At 37.4% G+C, this 24,275-nt stretch overlaps 5 protein-coding genes across 5 annotated transcripts in view; 3 read left to right on the top strand and 2 right to left on the bottom strand.

The window, feature by feature from the left end:
* Positions 1–1,665: 1,665 nt before the first annotated feature.
* On the top strand, positions 1,666–4,066 carry LOC143449727 (3 beta-hydroxysteroid dehydrogenase type 7-like). Its single transcript, XM_076950040.1, has 6 exons — positions 1,666–1,943; positions 2,209–2,367; positions 2,701–2,924; positions 3,108–3,299; positions 3,519–3,731; positions 3,841–4,066. Exons 1-6 carry the CDS (start codon positions 1,781–1,783, stop codon positions 4,009–4,011), a joined length of 1,122 nt encoding a protein of 373 aa, XP_076806155.1. The 5' UTR covers positions 1,666–1,780; the 3' UTR covers positions 4,012–4,066.
* An 898-nt stretch (positions 4,067–4,964) lies between these two features.
* On the top strand, positions 4,965–11,004 carry LOC143449866 (3 beta-hydroxysteroid dehydrogenase type 7-like). The gene is made up of 6 exons (XM_076950192.1): positions 4,965–5,127; positions 5,504–5,659; positions 6,115–6,338; positions 6,476–6,725; positions 6,935–7,128; positions 10,840–11,004. The coding sequence occupies exons 1-6, from the start codon at positions 4,965–4,967 to the stop codon at positions 11,002–11,004; spliced, it is 1,152 nt and encodes a 383-aa protein (XP_076806307.1).
* A 664-nt stretch (positions 11,005–11,668) lies between these two features.
* Positions 11,669–15,974, bottom strand: LOC143448763 (uncharacterized). The gene is made up of 10 exons (XM_076948623.1): positions 15,484–15,974; positions 14,796–15,209; positions 14,499–14,707; positions 14,229–14,426; positions 14,029–14,150; positions 13,703–13,895; positions 13,373–13,534; positions 13,002–13,163; positions 12,702–12,852; positions 11,669–12,122 (listed from the first exon to the last, which is right to left on the bottom strand). The coding sequence occupies exons 1-10, from the start codon at positions 15,660–15,662 to the stop codon at positions 11,966–11,968; spliced, it is 1,947 nt and encodes a 648-aa protein (XP_076804738.1). The 5' UTR covers positions 15,663–15,974; the 3' UTR covers positions 11,669–11,965.
* Positions 15,975–16,735: 761 nt separating this feature from the next.
* LOC143448762 (receptor-interacting serine/threonine-protein kinase 1-like) overlaps positions 16,736–24,275 on the bottom strand; it is an 88,154-nt gene continuing 80,614 nt past the window's right edge. The window contains exon 10 of the mRNA XM_076948621.1: positions 16,736–19,856. Within this exon, the coding sequence (XP_076804736.1) occupies positions 19,739–19,856 (118 nt within the window). The 3' untranslated portion in view covers positions 16,736–19,738. The remainder of the gene's footprint in view (positions 19,857–24,275) is intronic.
* Positions 22,589–23,275, top strand: LOC143448497 (uncharacterized). Its single transcript, XM_076948268.1, has 2 exons — positions 22,589–22,862; positions 23,000–23,275. Exons 1-2 carry the CDS (start codon positions 22,680–22,682, stop codon positions 23,273–23,275), a joined length of 459 nt encoding a protein of 152 aa, XP_076804383.1. The 5' UTR covers positions 22,589–22,679.

Raw genomic sequence — 24,275 nt, forward strand, 5'->3', positions numbered from 1 at the left:
TTGGAACAGGTAAACTAATCGTCACTTTCCGATCAGTGAGAAAAATAATCTACTCCAGTGGCTGTTGTTTTTTCAAATCATGTTTATATCAATTGTAGGATGCTGAGAAGTTAAATTAAGAACTAAGCAAAAGCCAGCACGGAAAGTTTCTAATTTTTTCATTAGTAATGTAATAATAATGTAATGTGATGTAATAAACTAATAAAATGTGACTCATGTCCAGTTGGCTGGTTGTCTTTTAGTTGAATCGTTTACGTTTGTAGCGGCCTGGGTGGCATTTTTAATACCATTTCATCATTTCTTGGAAAAATATTTTCCAGTTATTGATTGAAGTTTATGAACTTGTTTTTTGATAACACTTCAACTGTCGTTTGATGTTTGAAAACTTGCTCTGAATAACTTCGTGTGAACACTCCTTTTACTACGTTCCCAGGTTGTTTCCAGCACCTGTGCTTTATCTTTATTGCAAATGCCCGCTTCTTAACTTTATACTGATAATTTATCTACGTGTCAGCTTCAACTACATGTAGCCTAACTCCCATTGCCAACACATTGTTTTCCTCGCTGCACATGTTCTGAAATGCTGCGTTTTTCTTGTCGAACATTTTCACTCCCGTCGCTTCACGTTTTATAAGCTCGCACGCTCACCAGCGAGCAGAGAGAGAGGGAGGCAGATAGAGAAAATCACCGAAACGAACAGAAGAGCTTTCTACGCTACTTATGGTGATTGCAACTCAATAGACATCTTATAAGCAGTGGTATTACTATGTTCTTGATTATGCGTAACATTGAGAAAGTGTACAGCACCTACAATAAAAACCTTTTCTTGTAAATTATTTCTGTTGTAATATTAAAACCTTTCGGCTGACAAGAGGTTAGAGTATTCTAACCGCACGCAACAATAAAGTCAGATAATTCAACAGGTAAATTAAGTTAACATAACATAAGTTAACATAAGATAAGTTAAGCCTCCGCATTTTGGTAACCCGACGTGATTCAATCCTTGTGGCCGTTACTGCCAGCTCTGCACGTTCATCAAAACGTTTTCGTATTTTTAGAATAGGGTGCGACTTAAGTATAGTTTGTATGAAACACGCATAACCGCTTATGCACTGCTATTACAGTCACTGCTGATTTACACACTCAGTCATTTGACACGTTACATTTCCGTACAACGTGATGTAGCCTACTAATGCAATAATAGATGATGCTTGAGGCGGTAGGCCATTTAGCCTAGTTTGCTTGCGTTAAATCACGTTATACTGTAGGTAGGTACTAGGTAGTATCAGGCTATGATACGCTTCAATGCGGAGAGAGAGCAAAGTTATGAAAACATGATAATATCTCAAAATTACAAAATCAAACTTTATAAAACAAACTTGGACAGATAACTGAACCGATTTTAGGAAAAGTCACTAAATTTCAAGTTTCTACAGCAAACAGTGCAACTGTACGCCACGTTTTGCTGTGACTGTGTGCAGGGTCGGCCACATAGTTTAGATGGGTGGTGACAAGGCGTTGTTGATCATATGTCATGAGGACAGTTCATCAAAAGGTTTGGGCTTTTATTTTTGAGGCGTTCTTCCGTGAGATTCAAACACAACAGCTGTTAAGCTGCAAAGACTTACTCGCACACTAAGCGAAACGTCACAATTACCAGTTTATTATTGATGAAACAATAACAATAAATTTTTCTTAATCCAGGTGCAAGGCATTTTACTACTATTGCTTAGCCGAGGTGCGAGTTAAAACGTCCTAAAATAATAATTTATTGAACAATATGACAAAAAAGCGATACTTGGTGACGGGGGCAGCTGGTAGACTTGGAACGAAATTTGTTGAGATAGTTTGTCAGAAAAATATCGATAACGTCACCGATTTGAGGTTGTTGGATCTAAACTTCAGCGAAGCAGTCAAGCGTAAACAGAAAGAGGCGTGCACAGGTAATGAGGTTTAGTGCTGTTTTTGATTGGAATTTATCGACAAACTGATAAAAGATTTACAAGAAACTCTGTGATTACGTAATAGTGGAATGGCAAGGTTGTAATCTTTGCTTAAAGGCTTACGATTCAAAGAATATGCCAATAACTCCTACAACTCCTATAACCTGTACATTTCCGAATGCAAAGCAAAATGTTTAGCAGGCATTTAACAACAGACACTAGTACGGTAATTATTACAGACTACTGAAATGATTTTTGTATTTAGAAGCCAAGATAAACGTTGAATGGATTGTAGGAAGCATTACAGATCGCAAGATTTTACGTTCGGCCTTGCAAGATGTCGATGTGGTCGTTCACATGGCGTCCATCATTGACTTTCGGGATGAGCTTCCACGAAGCAAGCTGTGGAAGGTGAACGTCCAAGGTGAGTATTGGCCTGGTTAAAGAGACTAACATCAGGTTTTGATTCAATCAGAACACTGAAATCTCGTCATAATCGCATGCTTGTAGAGATTTACAAGAAACAACATCAGTAGGGTGATGATAACATCAGATGTCAAACACATCCGTAGGCAACATGTCATTAGTTGGCGATTTTTACGATTCAGAAGGCGATAAAGAGAGTGCATGTCCAAAATATTAGAAAAAAGGCTCCAGCACTAAACTTGCCGGCCTATAGGTTCATAATCACTCGAGGATAACCATTTTCTCTTTCGTTTTCTGAGTGGTGAGTAAAACGTTCTACCATCATTTGTAGGTACAAAGAATCTTATCGATGTGTGTTGTCATTGCAACGTGTCTCATTTCGTCTACACCAGTTCGATGGAGACCGTGGGCCCAAACGTTTATCGCGACCCCATGTACAATGGAAACGAGGACACACACTACAGGGTGAAGCACGTGATGTATTATGGCGAGACTAAACACGAAGCAGAGAATCTTGTTCTCGCTGCAAATGGAAGAAAACTTGAAGACGGAAAGGTTTGAATCTTTACTAAAACGTTTCACTTCACTGAGGTTTAAAAACGAGAAACAATTGAGTAAATAACCCAAATGAGATGCTTGGAGACTGGATTTATGTCAAGGCCTAAACAGATTTTATACCATGAAATAAGATAGATCGCCTCTATAGGGTTAACTGACGTGAATATACCCTTTTTGAAGAGACTCACTACATGCGCCTTGCGTCCTGGTGAAATTTACGGGGGATTGGATTACCAGATTTTGATTGAAACCGCCAGAGACAACCTCAAAAGTAAAACCCTTCCTTCTCCGAGTGATCCGTCACATCTCCATTCCCGGATCTACATCGACAATGCTGCCTGGTGTCACGTACTGGCCGCTAAGCAAATTCAGGTATATGTCATAAAATTGCAAAATCGTAGTTAATCTTCTTACTAACCTGGCTTGTTGTAAATTCCATCTTTATACCTTTCCAATCCGTATAAGAAGGCGGGACATGCATACTGGCAAAATCATTAAGCCCTAGGCCTAGATATTGTTTTAGAGTGGCAAGTTAAGTTTTCTGGAGTCTGTAACAGAAAATAGTCAATGTGCGACGTCATACTTTTTCAGATGATCGCGTCAACAATAGGCGGCAACGCTTATTACATTGGAGACGACACACCGAAATTGGCGTTTGCGCGCTTAAACCAAATATTTCTGGAGCCGTACGGTTTCAAGATGCATCACAGAGAACCAATATTGCCATTCTGGATTATGTACACTTTTCTTGTTATTCTTTTCTATGTGAAAGGCTTTCTTCGACTTTTAGGGTTCAACACACAAGTAAGTGCATAACATCCGAATTGAGAACTGATATATTGTAAGAATATTTTGAGTATTTACCAACATCAAGCATAGATCAATGGCCATCAGTTTAAATGTGTTTTTATAGGGTGGAATTTGTCCTGGTGCTCTAAAGGCTGTTTGCACTTGTTTTACTTTTTCCCACGGGAAGTTTCAAGAACATTTCGGCTACAAACCTCTTAAATCATGGGAAGAAACTTTGGAAGAGACCCGGAAGCACATGGGAATAATTTTAAAAGAAATTGAAAGCCACTCTTAAAATAAGTTGTTTGGCGGAAGTTTGAAATGTTTTTCTTGACAAAGCTGTATGAAAATCTGTGCAACTGGTATAAAGATATACCATACAATCAAATTAGTCAATTTATACAATTAACACAATCAATTAGTTTCACCACTTTTGATTTCGCTCTTTTTTACTACAATAGATTGTAATATAATGGTAGAAAACTATGCTCTGCTGCTGTGGTGTAAGTAAGTCTGAATGCAGACAATCTAAAAATCTCGAACTCGACCATCAGCGAAGGTCACTTCGATCAAAAAGCTATTTATAGCTAAGTGCCCAAGCCTCATACTTCCAGAACAGAAGAGTAGTTCGCCTTTGTTTAGTAAATCTAACTAACGACACGGAAATACTACAAAGAGTCTCAATTGTGTCCAAAAAAAGATCGTCTGTCTTGAATTGCGGAACCAGCTTAAGCCAAAGTATTGATTGAAACGCGCATATATATCACCTAATGGGACTTGTTGGTAATTTGTGAGTGACATAGCACACGGAATACACCATGGTTAAGAACTATACATACTACAATTTCGGGAAGTATACTTGCATATATAGTAGTATTATTTATATAGTATACTACTGCATTTACGAGCAGTAACAACAAAGTATTAAGATTATAAGGTTATGGTTGTACATGACCATCTGCAGCTACAAGAATTCATGTTATAAGGCCTCCCAGCGTTTTCATTATATTGAGTATACGATAAACCCCGTCGTTGTCATGTTGTATTGAAACTTTTCAAACAAATGTTTAAGCTGTATTTTTTCTGGAAATTGCGCGTTACAGTCACTAGGTTAATCATTGATGAAACATCAACTAGATTACGCTTAAGCTAGCTGAACTGCATTTTCACACAATTGACCAGCTTGCGACAAAATTGGACGGTGCAGATTGTCTAAACTTTAAATTGCAATCAGTTTACTGCAAATAAATGGCAAAAAAGCGATACTTGGTGACGGGGGCGGCTGGTAGACTTGGAATGAAATTTGTTGAGATAGTTTGTCAGAAAAATATCGATGACGTCACCGATTTAAGGTTGTTGGATCTAAATTTTAGCGAAGCAGTCAAGCGTAAACAAAAAGAGGCGTGCACAGGTAGTAAACGTAACACGGAGTTTTGCATTAAGTTCAAAATTTAATGTCACTAGCCTACTATTACCTACTATTTCCAGTCAGTAATATTACCACGATCGTCGTAACTTCCATGTTTTAAATATACAACTTCTCGCATCATATAATCTTAGGACGATTCGATTAGTTGTTGCATATTGTGTAATACGGCATGTTCTGAAGAATCGAATAGGTAGGCTTAGTTAAAAACATGCGTAAAAGCTGCTGAAGTACATTGCTGCATAGGTATATTGTTGGAGAAAATAGCCGGCCACCGACAATTATTTGCACAAAATGTGCTTTCAAACTAAACGCCCTACAAATAAATCCCGATAACGACAAGTTTGAAACTTTTTAAAAGCCAACATCAACGTGGAATGGATTGTAGGAAGGGTTACAGATCGCAAGATTTTACGTTCGGCCTTACAAGATGTCGATGTTGTCGTTCACATGGCGTCGATCATTGATTTCCGAGATGAGCTTCCAGGAAGCAAGCTGTGGGAAATGAACGTCCAAGGTGAGGAAAGACGAGTCTCATATTTGATTCCAAACGTCAAGGAATGAAAGCTAAATGTATTTCTTGGCCTACCCACGCTATAATTACTGTAGAGTAGGCTCTAGGGTGGCCGGTTCATCTCTCTCGACTGCCTGTTGCTTTCAGTTTTGGCCTAGCATTTTTTTTTCTCTCTGGGTGGTGCTGATTGTATATATTTCAAAATCTCTACGCTGCAAAATTCAAATCTAGGTCTAGCGATTGCCGGACGAACGTCTTAATCACTCGACCAAGGGTTTTCCATCCAAGGTACTTAGATTTGGTTGAAGCCAACATTTACTTTCAGCTTGGTCAGAACTGCGGCCACTCTCACCCACAACTGGTGCAAGGACATGTTGAAGAGCGCCACCTGTTGACGCTTAAAAGAAAGAAATATCATAATTTTTGTGCTATCTCTATTTTTTTTTTCTTGTTAACAGGTACAAAGAATCTGATTGATGGATGCTGTCAATGCAACGTCTCGTCCTTTGTCAACACCAGTTCGTCGGAGAGCGTGGGCCCGAATACCTACTGCGATCCCATGTACGATGGAAACGAAGACACGCCTTACAGGTTGAAGCACGTGATGTTTTATGGCGAGACCAAGCACGAAGCGGAGAAACTAGTGCTGGCATCAAACGGCAGAAAACTAAACAACGGAAAGGTTTGAAATTAACATTCCAACAAGTTAAACCTATTGCTATAACCGAAGCTGTAAAAAGTTGCGTAGGGTAACAATATTTCAATCGAGCTTTTAAGAAATTTCACTGCAAAGCAAAAGTCTATAACCGCTCTTTCTAGAGCCTTACAACTTGCTCCCTGCGCCCTGGTGGGATTTATGGAGGAGCAGATGATCCATTTTTGATACAAGTTATCACTGCAAGCATCAAAACAAGGCTTCTGCGATCTCCAAGTGACCCTTCTCATCTTCATACCAGGATCTTAATCGACAATGCTGCCTGGTGTCACGTGTTAGCGGCTCGGCAAATTCAGGTTTGTTTTTGTGAAAATGCTGCAATATTCGATACCAAAATCATTCTCTCCGTAGACTGTAGAATTTGTTTGAACTTAGTTAGAACTGTACCATGAGTTGATTTGCCGTAGCCTATACAGCATAATGCTTTAATTGTGCTTTGCAGTTTGGGTGCATAGTAAGTACACTATGCAGGTTAATTTGCAATGTACGGAGTGATTTTCCAGAATTTTCCAACCTTAAATGGTCATTAATTTTACTTTGCAGGCGAACGCAGCAGTAATAAGGGGGCAACGCTTATTTTATAGGTGACAACACACCAAATCTTTCATACTTACGCTTGAACCAAATCTTTCAGGAGCCGTACAGTTTCAATATGCACCACAGAGAACCATTTCTGCCATACTGGCTTATGTACTCTATTTTTATTGTGATGTATTACATCTTCTGTATGATGCGAGGCTTAGGATTTGATGTCCAGGTAAACGTTTGCTACACTGTCATGCTTGGAGAACAATTTTGAGTTTCGGGTTCACTAAAAATTGACGTGTATTTATTAGGTTCCATTTAGTCCCAGGGCCATGAAAGTTCTATGTTCTTGTTTTACCTTTACTCACGATAAGTTTAAGAAACACTTCAACTACAAGTCTTGAAATCGTGGGAAGAATCGTTGGAAGAAACCCAGAAGTAAGTGGGAATCATCGTGAAGAACACTGAAGCTTCCTCTTAAACATCCTCTCTTGAAAATTTTGAAAATTTCAACTATTTTGTGTTTTTTGTATAATTAAGTTCAAACATGAGAATGAGAATTGTTGGTGCTCGAAACGGCTGCAATGAAAATTTTTGTACCGATATTGGTTCTGATGTTTTGTTTCTCTTGCTGAATTTGTTTACCATTGTCAGTGTTACTTTGCACTAAAATGCTCTTGTCTTTTCCTACATGGAAGTTATCTAATCGCCAAAAAAGCTCGAAAGTTTGAGTTTCGCACTTGCTTACTCACAGTGAAAACGGTTGACGTAGAGGGAAAATAAAGCAGCACTTTATATTAAATAATTTTACTAAATCAAATAGTTTCCAACATAGACAACAAGAAAAGCACGTATCAGTAAATGCACGAAAACATTTATTACGCGACTGTATACTGGGAAATTGATAGCAAATTATAGGTTTATATATTTATATTTCATTTGATTCTTCTTCCATCAGTTGGTTGTAAATGCTTTCGACTTCCATCTGAGTTAGGAGAAAAGATTCCTTCCACGATACCAACGGCTGGTAATTTAATAGAAGCGTTTGCTGAGCTTTTTGTGAGAGAAAGTGAAAAGAACGCACGCCGTCTTCAAATACGTAGGATTGACCGGTTCCTTAAGTCACATAAATTTATGTAATATTTCAAAGGTTTTTTGCTGTAAAAACTACAGACAATAGAGCTCCGCACAAGTTATCCAGCAGGATTAAAACCTGAACATTTTAACACTTTTAAAAGTGTTGTTCAAAGCAGGATCTCGAATTTAAATTGCTCTGAGGACTAAATAATTAAGACTTTAAATTTAACCCGAGGGCCACAATGCACATTAAAAAGTTGTAAAGATAGCAAAATGAGGATAGATACCGTCATTATTATCCCGGTCTTTTTTGTCGTCGGTGATAGATAGATTCATAAAAAGAGGAATGTGAAAAACGAATGAGTTGCTTTCAATCATTCAAACGTGCCGGGTGTTAACTGCAGCGGTGCTATGTCGATAGAGGTAAGCACTGCCACCAAACTTGAAATGAGTAATTGATTAGATTATTTCATTGCTTGTGCTAACATTGCACTTGCTGTAAAAACTGATCAGAAAAACTCACGTCAACAAGATTGAAATGAACAAATCTGAAGCTGCAAGTAACCCGTGAACAACTCCACGTTTTCATTACGTAGCTGAATAAGTAACCAGCGTGCCGGTAACCTTTCTAACACGATAACCTCTTCTTTAACACTTTTGCTACATAATAAGTACCTGGGCGTCGTTAATTAAGTTACATTTACTGAACACAATGGTACATTCTTTTTCGTAAATTTATACCGTTTAGTTATAATATAGTAACTTATAGGAGTCATGTCCCAATTTAAAGAGATAGGCTTTTCAATCCAAAGGACATTGAATGAAGAGGCTACTATCGCACATCATAAACCAACCCTGAATGCTTGCAACGAGATCTAGGCAAAGAATACCTACCGTCTTAGTTTGGATAAAATCCCTGTTAATAGTTATTTTCGGATGAGTAATTTGATTTCTCTGTCTCTGCTTTGCGGATTGTACGAATACGAACGCGTATGTTGTTTACTTAACTTCATTTTTTTGCAAGATCAAATGTAACTATTAACTTGTAAATGATCAAATTAACTTGTAAATGTTTCCCTGATCTTTAAAATTTCTAACTACCAATGCAAACATTTACGAAAAAACTGTCACATATAAAAATATGGTAAAAGTGCTGCCGTTTGAAGCCAGAACTTTTTTATTGTACAGTTACATTTTTATTGTTATAGGGCTTATTAATAATCTTTCAACTAATTAGTGAAGTACAAATCAAACTGGTCCGTAACTATTAGTTGGGCCCCAGAGGAGCTCGGTTTCTACCGGAAGAAGTCACTCTCCCCAGGAGAATATTTGTTTAGCTTAGTTTACAAGTAGTGGTTTTGTAGTAGTTGTTGTTTCGACCCTTCCAGAAACCTTTCGGTTTTCCCCGGTGCCCAAGATATTTACAGGCCTGATATGAACCTGTTTTAAGGTAGGGTAACAGTCAAAAAGCAACATTAAAGTAACCATGTCGGAAGCTGGATTTTCTATCAAAAGTCACTGTTCATAAAGGTTTAACAAATTGTCGGAGTTTCGCTTCAGTTAAACCAGCCATCATGGAAAAGGTAAAGATTTTGGTAAACTTGAACCCGTTTCTTTGATATAGTTTGATCGCAGGTAGCTGGGAATATTCGGTGATTAGGATTATTTTTTCGACATTAGCTTCTTTTCTCTTCACTTTCTGGCAATGGTGGAGAACTTGTTCGAGAAGCTTCTGCGCCAAACGGCGACGACGATGAGTTTCGCGATTGACATGCGCTGAAATAAAAAGTTGTGTAAGATGCATTTGATGTGACATAACCCGCTATAGTGTCAAGGCAAATTGTACAGAACTTTGTGAATAAAGGATTGCCTTTGAAGCCTCTCTGAAGTCGTTTAATTCAACGAGATTCAGTAGTTGTCGTTACTATGGTTGCAGGAAAAATGTTTACACTTAAATACCAGCAACAATTTCAATCAGAAGATTTACTTTCACTTCAAAAAATGACGAATTTTCCGCCAATGTCACCCCAATGGTTCCCACGATCGTTGTCGTATCCACGGCAACCCAGAATTTATCACTTGGACGCCGACAGTACAGCCTGTTGAATCGCTGCCAAGTCTCAAACTCAGCCATTTCTTCTTTTATAACTTTCTCCCATAGTGTCCTCACTTTAGAAGGCGAAAAAGTGTAAGCAGTATGGTAGCAACAGTGTTAGCAGGTTGTCAAACCTTGAACGAAATGGCGTATCGCTTATCGTTCAAGTACTGTATTTGCAAAACGCCGCTCTAATGACGTCAATGACGGGAAACGTCATTTTAATTGGCGAGAATAAAACCACCATTTTTGAACGTATTCAAACGCACGTGAAGCGATAACTAGGAACCGTACCAAGGAATGTGCGAAAACCACTATTTGTGATCTCACCGTGCAAGTAAGCTGCAACATGACAGCCCAAGTAGAGAACGATAGCAATGAAGAGGCGATGTTGAAAAAATGAAGAAATGAACAAGGTTGGAATAACTATGGCAAGCTGAAAATGCAAACATCAGTATTTAACATGTAACTATTGGTTGACAACCGTCCAGCATATACTTTTTATAAGCAACGTTATACGTTGTACGTTAAAATTCCAATTTAACACAAACTAAAGGTTTCACTTTACTTTTAAAACCAGCTACCACCAGTTAACGACAAAAGCAATAAAACTTTATGGCAAGTGCAAGCGGTAAAACCAATCCATTCCGTTCATTTTCAATTTCTTTTAATTCTGATTTTTCTGGTTTCAGTATAATTAGTTTTGTTTGTTACTCAAAAACTTAGCTTCCCAAATGGACTGCAACAAGTTAACATTGGTTTACTCTATAGATTGCGCTCAGTCCTGCTAACTTCAAGAATGTGTGCACAACCTTCACCTTTTCCCACAAGAAATTTACAAAGGACTTTGATTACAAACCGCTCAGATCTTGGGAAGAATCCCTTGAAATGATCCGGGAAGAACTTTTAAAACAAATCAATGGCACAAGAAGATGAAAACTTAAAGCTAACACAGCAGCGCTATACCCTTTCAAAGGAACCGTCGTTGTCTCAACAATTTTCTTTGTACTCTTAGTCTCCCAAGACTTACAGCATTCAGGTTGTAACGAAATATCTTCGTCAATCCGGAACAGGTCTTTAGGGCGCCGTATACGCTTGTTAAAAGGCCTAATTTTTTTGTTTAATTTATTATAAAGTTAAATTACTAAAAATGCAATTAATTGAAAAATTCCGCATGGAACTCCCTGAAATTTTATTAAATCTTTAGTATGCCTCAGGCTATTATTTCATGAATTCCTAATAAAATCACATATCTCAGACTCTTGCAACAGAATGTTGAAGTCAAGACTGCAATTTTGGGTCAAAAAAGTCCAATTCCATCACTCTTCACCGACAATTTCGGCTAACTTAAACATGCGATCTGCAAGTTTTTAACGCGCCATTTGCTTGGGTAATCCCCGCACTGAAAAACAACACCGGCCATGCTGGCCTCTGATCGGTCAAACACATTTTTTTAACCATTACATAAGAGCCCAACAAAACCATAGAAATCGCATGTGACGCTAAGGCGCTACCAAACTTTTCGGTATGACGAAAACTAACATTATTGTAGTTACATTTTATTCGGCGAAGCCTGTACTGTACTTAGTCATATCGGTTGTAATTGTAAACCACACCCAAAACTATTCACAGTAAGCTCTGTCTTGTGGAGTTCATATAGTTTGCACGAACAATAAGGTCAGGATTCTCAGTCAAATACACATTATATCTAATACTAATTTACAACACCAGAAACAGCCCATTGTGGTCAGGTGAGACAAAAATTTAGAACCATACATTAAGGATGTAAATAAAAGCCGATAAAATTTCGAAAAGTACAGCATTAAGCGTAATAACGGGATTTTCAGCATTAAGGCAAGATAAGACAAATTTGTGGTAATCAGAGAATCACATCCGATTACAACTGTTCGAGTTTTGGAAGCTTCATCTTTCTTCTTTCCACTGCGACCACTGCCGGATAGATCCATTCTTTTTCCATTGATTCTACAACGGACCAGTAGTTCCCCTTTTCAACAAACACTTCAATCGTTCGGCCTTCGTCATTCCGCCCGACCCTAGTATACAGTAATAACTTGACTTAAAATCAGAGATGACCAAAACTTCTTACGCTATGCGCCAATTTTTTTTACGTCATGCAAATGCGTCAAATTTTCTCCTCAATGTATGGAAATCGCTGTATACTTCGCTATTTCCAACTTACATACATACTGTAATAAACTTCTTAAATACGGAAATAATGTTGGATACAGAAGATAAAATAAACCTTGTGTGGTTGTTTTGCTTTTGCTACTTTTTCAATCTTTGGAGTTAAATTTGTCATCAGGTTAAATTAGCAACATGTGAAACCGAATTCTTTAAACTAGTTTTTTCGCTGATATAAATCATGACACGGTAAGATATAATCTTTATCTTCGCACTGTGGAAAGTCTTTGTACGACTTGAACCCGGCCATGATTTCTCATCGCTCGAGCCCCGGTTACCGAGCTGGCCTTTGTGATAGTTCTGATTGTCACAAATTTTTTTCATTTGTTTTTTGATTTCTTCATATGGTATTGCCCGAATTTAGAACTGTCCACTGCACACTCCGTTACAATAAGAATACATTTGTATGATTAAAAATACGGGCTAGTTACCCGGCGATGGCGTATATTTTGCCCGCCACTTTACAGGAGCCGTGCGCCTTTCTTTTCATGCTCATTCTTGTGATCGAATAATTCCAACGATCTTCATTGACGTCATACGATTCGACAGTGTCTACGGTGATAAAATTTTCGTCGTGGCCTCCTGTATGTTAAAAATCATTACAAAATAATCTTATAATAAGCATTATCTTCAACAGACGTTTATCAGTGCTGACCCTCACCAGACGTGGACAACGCTGTTTCAGACCGTTTTAAACAATAATATAATTATAACCAATTTACAATGCTCACCAAGGACGTAAAACCCATTATCGCATGACACTGATGACAAACCAGCTTTTCCAACCTCCATTGATGTTACAAAAGTTGAAGTTCTAGTTCTTGTGTTGAAACACTCGATTGAATTCAGTACTTCTCCATCATTATCTATGCCTCCGATCGAATAAACTTTATCTAAAAAGTTAATAATGCATAAGAAATAAAATACTGCAGTTTAGGTCAGACTAGTAGTGATACTTTTTGGCTTTTATGACGTAGTCTGTCGTTATCACTATCAAGCTTGCTACTCTAAACAACCAGCCATAAAAATCAGGGTAAGAATGTCACTGCATTGGACGTGACACTGTGAAAATAAAAACCTACCCCCAGATATATCCACTTACCTTTTACAGCTGCTGCAGTATGTTGACCTCTTGGTGTCAAGATCTCACCAACGTTGGACCATTGATTCAAGTCTGGGTCATATTCTTCGATTGTTTTGCAGTTGTCATCATTGGACCCACCGGGTGGTGGGTCAGTCCATCCACCAGTCACATACACTTTGCCTGTCACATAAATTGCATTGGCTATTCAACAACTCAACATCAAGCACTTTTGTTCTAGTTGTGAAACTGGGAAATACGAAGCCAACCTAAGCTACAGCCACATTTGCTTGATAAGAATTTACAAAATATGCTCAGAGTTAACAAATCAGATTTTATGAAAATGTCAACCTTCAACAACAGTGGCGCCCAAGCCATGCCGAGGCATCAGCATACAAGTCATTCTTCGCCATTCTGAACAAGGGTCAGTAAGGTCCAGTACTTCAACTTTGTTTGATGCAGCTCCATCAATCCTGCCACCAACAACTATCAACATGTCCTTCAAGAATACAGCCCCGCCAGCCCACCTACCATCAATCAGTTCCTGTATTGTACAAGTTATGTGTAATAGCATGTGCATAGTTTTTCAAATTATTACTGATGCTATCTCAGAAGTACATCTAGTATATTACATATAAAATACAGCAACTTATTTTACTGGGCTATACAATACTAACTGGTAAAACATTAATTCTTTTTTCAGATGGGATGTACTCAACCACTTCATTCCCTGTGTACAGACCTCCCACAATCACCATGCTGTGGTAGATATTGCTATCTGCTTGTGAGTCTATGGCACCTAAAGAATGAAAAATTTAAGGTAATAATAGAAGTTAATACAATTTTTAACAAGATGTTATGTACAAACGTTACGCACTTTCTTCTTTATCTATGGTCAAGGGATCAAGGTCAGCTTTTAAAAATGGGGGTGAGAAATCACTTAGTTTTAAGACAGTAGCGGGGATTCGTTGCATTCGAAACAGGGAAGACAAATGGCCATTGACCAAGTTTGCACATTGAAGAACTATATCACGTTGATCTCTTTTCGCAAGTTCATTAGCTAACGATCTTGATACTGTAACAGAAAAATTGCTTGAAGTACACAAATGATACCACATTGTGAATGCAGTAGATTAATTCTGTATACCTGCACTTAATATGTCACTTTCAGATGAAGTGCAATTCATGCACGTCTTTATGATGTTTCCCATAAATTTGATAAGATTTAAATCTTTTTTCTTTGCTTTTGTATGTAATTTGAGGTCTTGTATGGTCTTCTCAGCTTTTTCGTGGTAACAGAAAGAACAAGTTGCTGTAGTTGTGAGAGTAGCAAGTTGGAAAAAATTAACACCAAGACTGGAAAAAAATATAAAATATAAGATGGTGGTAATGTAATTCCAAATTATACCAAATTACATCCTTATCAAAATTTTTAAAACTTCACCTATGGGTTAGATTTGTTGTGGGAACTTTTGAAGGTTCTTCAGCATAACAGTGTATTCCTGTGTCAGATTCAATAATATGTAAACAATCGCAGCATAAGCCATCTGTCAAGCACAACTTCACTCTTAAATCAATAGTAAGATGCACATCTTTTGATTCAACACAAAACACAGATGAAGGCAATTTCTTCTCAGCTCCCAAATAAGCAAAAGCACTTGAGAGTTCGGTGGCCAACCGTAGACGAAGATCCCATGATAAATCACTCGATGATGATTCTGTCAGTAAATTTTTCAATGAAGTGCACTCGGATAATTCATGGACGATGCCAAAAGCATTCTTCCACCTGACAGTTCCATAAATTGTCACAATATTTTGGTGTTTCAGTTGGCGTAAGCAAGATATACTCGAGAGAACACTAAAGCAAAAAAATGTTATATGTCGATGCCAACAAACCTGTACAATGTACATATATAGTTTATTTGACCACTAACATATGATCACTTCCATACATTTACTTAGAACTATCACATCACGTCGTCATATATTTTTTAAGGGAAAAGGTGAACTATCATATATCATAGTATTTTAACAATTTGTAGTTTGATATTAATCTGATTTCTTTTCCTTTCCCACATACTGGTAGTTATTTTATACACCGCGTTTAATATATATATTCAATTAGAATTTACCTTTCCCATTGTTTGCAACTTTTAGGATTTTCATCGTAATTTGAGCAAGTCACAGCTACTGTTCCCAATTTCTTATGGTGGCATCTTCGGTTCGTGAAAAACTTTTTGCAACTTATTACGTCCACATGGTTAGCACTTGTAACAAAATCTGTTGCATCATAAGATTCCGAGGTTGGCATATTCTCAATTTGCACTATGCTATTATGGCATTTTAAGTTTTTAAAAATGAAAAATTAAAATGACTATTTAAGTGTTTCACTGACAATTCCTATTTATTTACTAAAAGCTGCAAATTGCAACAAAGTAGCCAGCTGATGCTTATTCTGGTTAAAATTTCACTCCTTTGCATCACAATGCTAAGCAGTGACAGATAGACCAAACAGGTAAATTTAGTTTAGTAAATAAATGCATATTTAGTCGGGATGTGCTGCGAGGAAGATAATTTGGGTTCGTGCGAACCCGAATATCATGTAGGTCGATATGAACGAATCCCGAATCTATTCGTATTAGAACCAAACAATAAAATTTTATCCAAAAGTTGTCAAGTCTTGCTTGTAACATGACATAATCGATAAAAAAATCGCTTTGTCTACAAAAAGAATGCTTAAAAAACGATTGAAAAAGCAAAATCGTTAGGAAAATGACTTTCATTGTAAGTACTGCTAACTCTATTTTAAGTTTGTCGGGAAACTAGATTATTATTTTTCACCAAAGTAAGTAAACTTATAAGTAATATTGTATTCGGGTTCACACGAATCTTACACAAAGACGATATTTGGCGAATGTATTTGGGTTTGGTTTCATATCGGCCCTTTCCTAATGTTTAGTAGCTGATACATACATATTTACACGGTATATATAGAGATGGCTGTAAAACATGAAAGCAAGGTGATTAATAAAAATATTAAATGATTAAAATTAAATCTACATATGGTTAAAATCTCAAATATACACCATAAATGTACTGACGTTATGGAGGAATTCACAAAACGAACACAGGCTATCATTTTTAAAGATATACGATACACACGTATAAAAGGTAAATTCAAAAACAATAATAGTTACCAGAAGTGTTCCAATGCCAATAGAACTACAGTGCAATAATTCAGTGTGTTTGCATAATAAAAAACAAACTTGGACGTGGTGCAACAATGAATCAAAGGTAAGAAACCAAACAAAGGCATACAGCACCAGTGGTTGCAAGAAAAAGAAATACGACCAAACAATTAGGCTAATAATTCACTGGGCAACATTTTTCAACTTATTTTTTATTCCTTGCTCGTTTCAAGTTTATCTAGACTAATGTGGCCATGCTGAATCCAAATCTAGCCTTAGATTTTTTCTAACACATCACGTTTTTGAGATATGATATATGCACACGACAACCCTTAATTGTCATTTCAGCTAATTTTGGCTGTGCAGAACAAAACATTAGATGTAATCAACACAGTAATTGCTAGTGAAAATAACAGCATTATCATATTGCACAATTTAACACAACCCAGGATGATTAAACCAAACCAAAATAGCATTGTATCCCCTCAAAAGTGCTTTATACACTTGTTATTTCGAGCATGTTCAGTGTCAGTTTCACGCTGGAGAAACCAGCAGTAGTCCCCCATCATGTTAGGGTTAAATCAACCTTTATACCGCGATTCCATCAAAGAGATGTCTTGGTGGAATCTTTCACCATGCTCGTCGCTCACATCACCCAGGTTTGGTGGGAAAAAGTCCAAGTGTGAACGAAGAAAATGCAGTTTAAGTGACATTCTGCAGCCCATTTCGCGATATGATTCCAGCAAATTGTCGACTAGATCCGAGTAATTTTCTGCCCTATAGTTCCCAAGAAAATTTTGTACAATCTGTACAAACGCATTCCAGGCTTCCAATTCAATTGAATTAAGCTTGGATGGAAATACTGGGTCACGGATCAAATCACGTATCTGGGGCCAACAAATATTCCAGCTCTCAGTTTAGCATCACTTAGTATAGCACCAAACTTTTCTTTTATATGTAGGAATCCATCTCCATTGACATCCTTTGCCTTCACAAATTGTTTGATCAGGCCGAGTTTAATATGAAGTGGTGGCAAGTACACTTTGCTGGGATCAATTAGGGGTTGACACTTAACATTATATCTTCCAACAATGTAGTTAGTTCTCATTGGCCATTCGGTTGTGTTATAGTGGTTTGCATCGTCTCGACTGTCCCACAAACAGAGAAAACACATATGCTTGGTGTAACCCAACTGCAATCCGAGTAAAAGTGACACAACTTTAAGGTCTCCACATATGTTCCAGTTATGTGCCCGGTAGTCAATGACCCTTAGGATGGTTTCCATAGACTCGTACGTCTCCTTCAAGCCGACAGCATGAGCAATAGGGACAGAAGGCTTTTCATTCCCATTGTGCAGTAGGACAGCTTTCAAACTAGCTTTGCTTGAATCAATGAACAGTCTCCATTCAGTGCTTATGTGTTCGTGTCCAAGCTCATACATGAGAGAATCAACATCAGTGCAAAAACACACACAGTCTTCGAATTTGAAGTAAGCCGCTAGATTTGCATGTCGTCGACGAAAATGTGAAATTGTTGTTCCTGGCTTTAACAAATTTAGTTCCTTTAGGCGAGACCCTAGAACATAGGTGTCAAACTCCCGGCCCGCGGGCCACATCCGGCCCACTTTACAATAAAATTTGGCCCGCAATGTTATTTTATACATTGAACTATTTCCGGCCCGCGAGATTATTTTACAGTATAAGTTACTTTATTCAAGCAAGAAACAAGATTTTAACAAATCTCACAATACAGCATCACAGCAGTTGCCCCATCATACGATAGGCCTAGAATAAATCGATTTATTCTAACACTAGTAATCTGGGCTGCTTTTTTCATTATTGTTTGTTAATTTTTTAATGCTTTTGCAAGGAGAGGAATGAAACATAAGGATGTGAGAGAAGAATAATCAAAAATAGCCCAGTCAAAAACATCAAAAATTTGGTGTTGTTTCGCTGCCTGTTCCAATTCATGTACTCGTGTCACGAAACGTTTAATCAAGTTTTATCCTTCCGGCCCGCGGGGTTAAATAAGTTTTCAGTTTTGGCCCTTGGTGCGATTGAGTTTGACACCCCTGCCCTAGAAGCTCAGCTTTTTCTTTGGAAAGAGATAAATCACGCACTAGGTCATTCAAAAATGCCTGATCCATGGGAATCATTTTGTCGTTTTCATCATGATCCGCAAAATCATCAGTGGAATCTGCATCTGCCACGTCTACTTCGTCTGTTGAATCCATTTCAATAGTACCCGATGAAGGAGGGATTGGTACAGCAATTCCATTGCCAGCATCATGCTCTACTGGTTTTACAGCGGACTCACATGTTGGGTAGATGATTTTTGACTTATTTTTAGATGAAAATCCAGCAATATTTGTTGTGCAAAAATAACAATCCGATGTATGGTTTTTAGGTTCTCGCCAAATCATAAATAGGTACCACAAACAGCATGGATTTCTTCTTTCGATTAAGCCATTGGATTAGATTGGCATAGCAGATGGTACAGCAGATGTGAGGTGCCCAGTTCTTGTCTTGGTCACCAACTTTGCGACCAAAGTAATACTTGTAGCCAATCTTGACACGATTGGCAATGTTTCTTCGCTTGGACTTCGGCGTAAATTTTCCACAAATATAGCAGAAGTTATTTGGGTGGTTCGTGCATTGTCTTCTGCTCGTATTCATCGTAAACAAAAAGCTTAATTCACAATCAGTTACAAACTAGAAATTCTGCAAAACAGTGATGTTGTTGGTTTATCGATACAGCCTACAATCCACTCCGCAAGTAGGCTAAATAACCCCTCCCTATAGCCATGGCCAAGTGCGTATAGTCATCGCCAAGAACACTCAATAATGCATTAATTATCATGTAGAACATTACATTTACAAAATAATGTCAATATTAACCGTACACAATATGCATTGAAGACCAACGATCCGCTGGGAAAGAAAATTGCACAATACCTTATACTGTACTACCTTATAATATAATGCGAATCAATGCAAAATCCAAATTTCGTGAATTTTCATATCCTTAAATCCTGACGTGATAGAACAATTCTGATTTCAGATTTGGAATCAGCATCCCAAAGTTAGTCTAGGTAACATACTTTCATTTGAGGAATAATTTTGATGTTACCCAGTGATATATAATACTTCATACAAGTGAACAAGAGTTAGGTAATATACACTACAAACAATAACATCCATCAAACGGTGACCATGGCAAAACGGTACCATTCATCATTCATTTCAGCAACTATTTCCCACTTATTGATGGCTTCCGCGTATCTTTCGATGGTGGTCATTGAACGACCGTAACTCCTACTATTACATCACAAAAAGTAAAACGCACAATTAATCGACTCTGACCATATAAAATCAGTTCAATTTTACTAGAACTGTTAAGATTAAACTTTAGCATGGTAAAATTTAGCTCATTGGGCATACATATAATGTATTATACACAGGAAAAAATAGTGACTGATAATAGTCCACAATTTTCATCATTGACTAATAAAATGCCACTTTCGTCCAAAAAAACACTCCCCACGCCTTATTTTGGTCCAAGTACCATAAACCTGCCTACATACAGTTCGCAACGCCTTTTTATGGCTAACTACGCACCACCGATGCATTGGAAACTATTATGGCTAAATAAAACCCAGTGTACGATGTGATTGGCGTTTACTTCGTTACAAGTGCAAATCAAGTGGCTTAATGTCATTCGTGTCACGTAATATATTCAGCCACTTGACACAGTCGGAGTCACCGGCTTAATAGTTGCTGTTACCGCGATGAACACCACATTAATATTTAGATGGTGACATTTCGTCACTGTTTAAAACTTTCTTATCCCTGCAATGCTATAATTTCATGAGTTTTTTACTAAATGCAAGGTTGTAAAAGGACGAAGGAACTTAAAAGTTTTCCCACGTAAGTACAGTAGGCCAAGATTTTTTTACAAATTTCATTACCCAAATTATTTTCCCCAAATGGTAAAGGCTTTTTTAAATAATCCGGAAATGTCAACGCACACAAGTGCTACAAATACTTCATTCACTTTTCACAAAAAAATAGGACATCTAGGCTAACAATCACAACAAAAATGTTCAAGGTAGGTTTGCTTGTTTGTGTTTTGATGTTGAGGTAAAGCAAGTTTGATGCCATTTTGAGTTTGGGGTAGGGTCAATTACATAAACATAATCTCTGGGTTGAGGTTGTTTGCACCCAGACTTACTTTCCTTGGACAATTTTTATTTTTTAGGTTGTGCCAGGGAATTGGAATATTTATCTCTTCCTGTAATTTTCTTTTGACAAGCGTAACGAAAACTAGAGTCGCGAACATGTTTCCGCAAATGGTTGTGGTAAAGTCGAATGGAGTTGCATGCATAATTTGCAATCTGATAGCTGGTACAGTTTCTACAAATAAAGAGCTTCATGATTTAGCACACAAAACCAAGTTTTTGGAGAACTATGCATAAAGTATTGCGGCTAACGATTACGATTACATGCAGGCAAACTAACTGGCCACGAAAAAGGAAGTTGAGAGAATTGGGTAGACCTGGAGAATATTTAGCCGGAAAGAAAAAAGTTTCAAAATAAGTTGGGAAGTATCCAACAATCCAACCAATAAAAGACAACTTTGCGGATGATGTCTTACACAAGTCTAGTAATACTTTCTTTTCAAACACCACACTGCAGAGATGGACCTTTGGTTACGAAATTTCGCTTTCAAGAATGGTTTGCATGAAGCTTTCATTAAAGGGATTGAAGGTTTGTTGGCAATTCTGTTGTTTTTCCAGGCATTACATATGTGGCATTTTGTTTTGCGGCAACCGATTATTCCATTTTTATTGTAAAACTTCATAACTTGTGGGAGCAAAGTTATTAAACTTAAAACTTCTATTGCTGTTCAAAACAACTTAGTTTCAAAAGCTTTCTGCTCCGTTTGCAAGACTTCCTTGTAACTAATTTCGTTTGCCGGTGGTGAGTTACGCGTTACGTTTTTACTTCGGACTTGATCCCAGAGTGATTCCATGCGTAATCAATGATTCGTAGAAAAAGCAAAAACAGAGGACGACGACGACATTACACATAACGCAGTAATGCTTGAATTGCGTGCGATTGCTAATACAAAAAAAGCTTTGTAATGTAGCCAAGACTGTTTTATTTTGCAACCATGAACCGTTGCGAACTATTTTCAAGTTTTGCGACATTGTTATGAAGGAGACCGGAGGGGCATATTTTTATGTAAAACACTGATCAGTAGCATTACCAAAGCTAGTTCAAAACGTTCAATATACTCCATTTGCACATATGTCTGGCTGTTGTCCGGCCAAAAATGAATCGATTTACATTCTGTTGTACCAACACGAGGAACGAGCTTCGTGATATTAAATGATTAAACTTTTGGCTATAAATTGTCTATTGCATTGGTGATTGGTTACTTTATTATGTAAAAGTCGGTTTACGCAGCGTTAATTGGTGGTGTACACACTAAATTTTATTACAATAGATATAATATGCATTGTATTTGAGTACTGTATTAGAGACTTAATGCTAACGTAAGCTTAGTAAATTTTGCAACTTGTTCCAAAATTATAGCCCTTAGTTTTACGGTCAAAAATGTAAACCTGTCTTCATTTTTAAAAAGCAAAGTTTGTGATTACTGCACTGCTTTTGCGTTATTATATTTCATTACGTTGGTAACTGCCATGGCTACTGTAATACATACTATAATAAAAATACATACCTATTATATATGTATTGTGTACAAGTTTGTAATTTGTATAGTGCTATATTTTGCGCAATTGAAATAATTTATCATAGTTTAAAAAAAAATATAGAGGATTTATAAGCGTTACCATTTTAACGAATAATTTACAATATGTGCACTTTGCAGTTGCCACAGTCACAGTATACGATCTGCCTTCATCTCTTCAAGAAGTTGGAACTAATATCAGTCCATTCAGTCTCAAAGACAGAAGACTTCTTGAAAGATTTTTTGGAACAGCGATGCAGCAGTTTTTGGTGGAGGTGAACAGTGGTTGGTTGTGAGTTAGGATCTAACAAACAAGATTTTGTATTTTCATTGTGGCAGTGAAGCCCTGTTCATTTGCCCATATCCGAAAGCGATTCAACAACCAAATGGCAGCCTTAAATAAATTCACAATGACGCCACTTCTGAAAAAGAAAAATCACGCAAACGAGGTGGAAGAAATGTCATTAATAGCGATCAAGAGGAGGATGGAAGTTATCAAAAAATTTCCTGGTGACGAACGCACTGCGAAGACTTTAGAAAAGTACCCATCATACAAGTTGAAAGAAAAGGTAAGTGTGATTTTAACTGATATTTCATTAACTTAAGCATAAAATTTAAACAACAGGCTCTGCTTTTTGTCGTTAGTAAACATAAGATACAAAATCGTGTCAACGTTATTGTTGTAACGTTTTCTCTATTTTTGCAGTGCATAACCGACATTGCTATATTCTTTGGATATTCCTCTAAAGAAAACATGGTGAACAAGTGCCGGTTACGATTTTGTAATTTCATCGAGGGAAGGTCATTGTGCCGTGAAACAGGGTGTGTATGCCTAATGGAATTTTCCAAAGTTATGAACCAACTAGAAGCGGTTTCTTCTCTTAAAGAGCTATCTACTGTCATCAAGCTTATGAATGATGGAAGCGTAAAGCTCGTTAAAGATCGAAAACAGCCACATAATTTGTGTGCAGGTACTAAATGAGATCCGGGACCCGGATCAGTTGTTGTTGACCAATTGCAATTTGTTGATTTAGGAAAATCTGAAATTTTTTGTGTCTATTATCTCTGCTTTGTGTACATTTTATCCTGGATTCTTGTCCGAATGTCTTTACTTGTTGCATCATATGCAATATACGGTTTTATTACATTAACCAAAATAATAATTTTAAATAATAATAATTTCGCTTGAATGTTTACATTACAGTATTTCGAAACGAGGAATGTTTGTTTGCCTTCTTTAAGTTTATTGTAAAAACTTTATTATTATTGCATTTGTAGCCTATATAGTTTTTAGTTGACTATATGCCATTTTCCTTAGTTTTGTTCTCGTAGCTTGTGGTAGACGGCATCAAGCCGATTGTGAATTTTGAAAGTAATCGCTTTTTCTTTTCTTTGACTTTTTTGGAAGGATACATAATTAAAATTTTGTCAGACTGGTAATTATGCATTTTGGTCACGTGATGTTCAAGTGCGACATTTCAATTGGCATGGATTAAGCCAGGGAATCCCAGGCTGGTCTAGGTTCTATATGGGCGAGTATTTAGCCAGGTTTACATTAACTAGGACGCTCGCGGCTGAATATGGGGATATTCATAACCAAACACGATTGGAAAGGATTTAGTCGTTTCAGACTAGTATTTAGCCGCAAGAAGGACTGTATTTATCCAGCTGGTAGTGGCTAAATACCGGGATATTCATAACCATTTTTTTGGAACGCATTCAGTCACTTTTTTTTCCTGTGTAGTTACCCGCCAGCAGTGTATAGCTTTCCATCAATGCAGCAACTAGCAAGCGAAACCCTGTTTTCTTTCATAGAAGTGACATCATATAACCACTTGTCACTTGCACAATGGTAGCAGAGCACACGTCGAAAAAAGTTAAATCACCATCCAGTCCACCTGCAATAAAGCGACGATGAATGTAAATTACCATATACAGTCGACTCCGCTTAATTCGGACACTTTGGTTCCGCTCACTTTTGG

The sequence above is a fragment of the Clavelina lepadiformis genome, chromosome 3 (genome assembly GCF_947623445.1).
Source record: "Clavelina lepadiformis chromosome 3, kaClaLepa1.1, whole genome shotgun sequence".
Taxonomy (NCBI): Eukaryota; Metazoa; Chordata; class Ascidiacea; order Aplousobranchia; family Clavelinidae; genus Clavelina; species Clavelina lepadiformis.

Bases quoted from the DNA above. Each gene is read 5' to 3' on its own strand.
- LOC143448763 (XM_076948623.1), bottom strand. From the start codon at position 15,662: ATGCCAACCTCGGAATCTTATGATGCAACAGATTTTGTTACAAGTGCT. The intron at 14,708-14,795 runs GTGAAGTTTTAA...ATTTTTTTCCAG, and splicing joins ACAACAAATCTAACCCATAG to TCTTGGTGTTAATTTTTTCC. The intron at 13,164-13,372 runs GTAAGTGGATAT...TTAACTTTTTAG, and splicing joins TACTGCAGCAGCTGTAAAAG to ATAAAGTTTATTCGATCGGA.
- LOC143448497 (XM_076948268.1), top strand. From the start codon at position 22,680: ATGGCAGCCTTAAATAAATTCACAATGACGCCACTTCTGAAAAAGAAA. The intron at 22,863-22,999 runs GTAAGTGTGATT...CTATTTTTGCAG, and splicing joins CATACAAGTTGAAAGAAAAG to TGCATAACCGACATTGCTAT.
- LOC143449727 (XM_076950040.1), top strand. From the start codon at position 1,781: ATGACAAAAAAGCGATACTTGGTGACGGGGGCAGCTGGTAGACTTGGA. The intron at 1,944-2,208 runs GTAATGAGGTTT...TTTTGTATTTAG, and splicing joins ACAGAAAGAGGCGTGCACAG to AAGCCAAGATAAACGTTGAA. The intron at 2,925-3,107 runs GTTTGAATCTTT...CCCTTTTTGAAG, and splicing joins GAAAACTTGAAGACGGAAAG to AGACTCACTACATGCGCCTT.
- LOC143449866 (XM_076950192.1), top strand. From the start codon at position 4,965: ATGGCAAAAAAGCGATACTTGGTGACGGGGGCGGCTGGTAGACTTGGA. The intron at 5,128-5,503 runs GTAGTAAACGTA...ACTTTTTAAAAG, and splicing joins ACAAAAAGAGGCGTGCACAG to CCAACATCAACGTGGAATGG. The intron at 7,129-10,839 runs GTAAACGTTTGC...TTTACTCTATAG, and splicing joins GCTTAGGATTTGATGTCCAG to ATTGCGCTCAGTCCTGCTAA.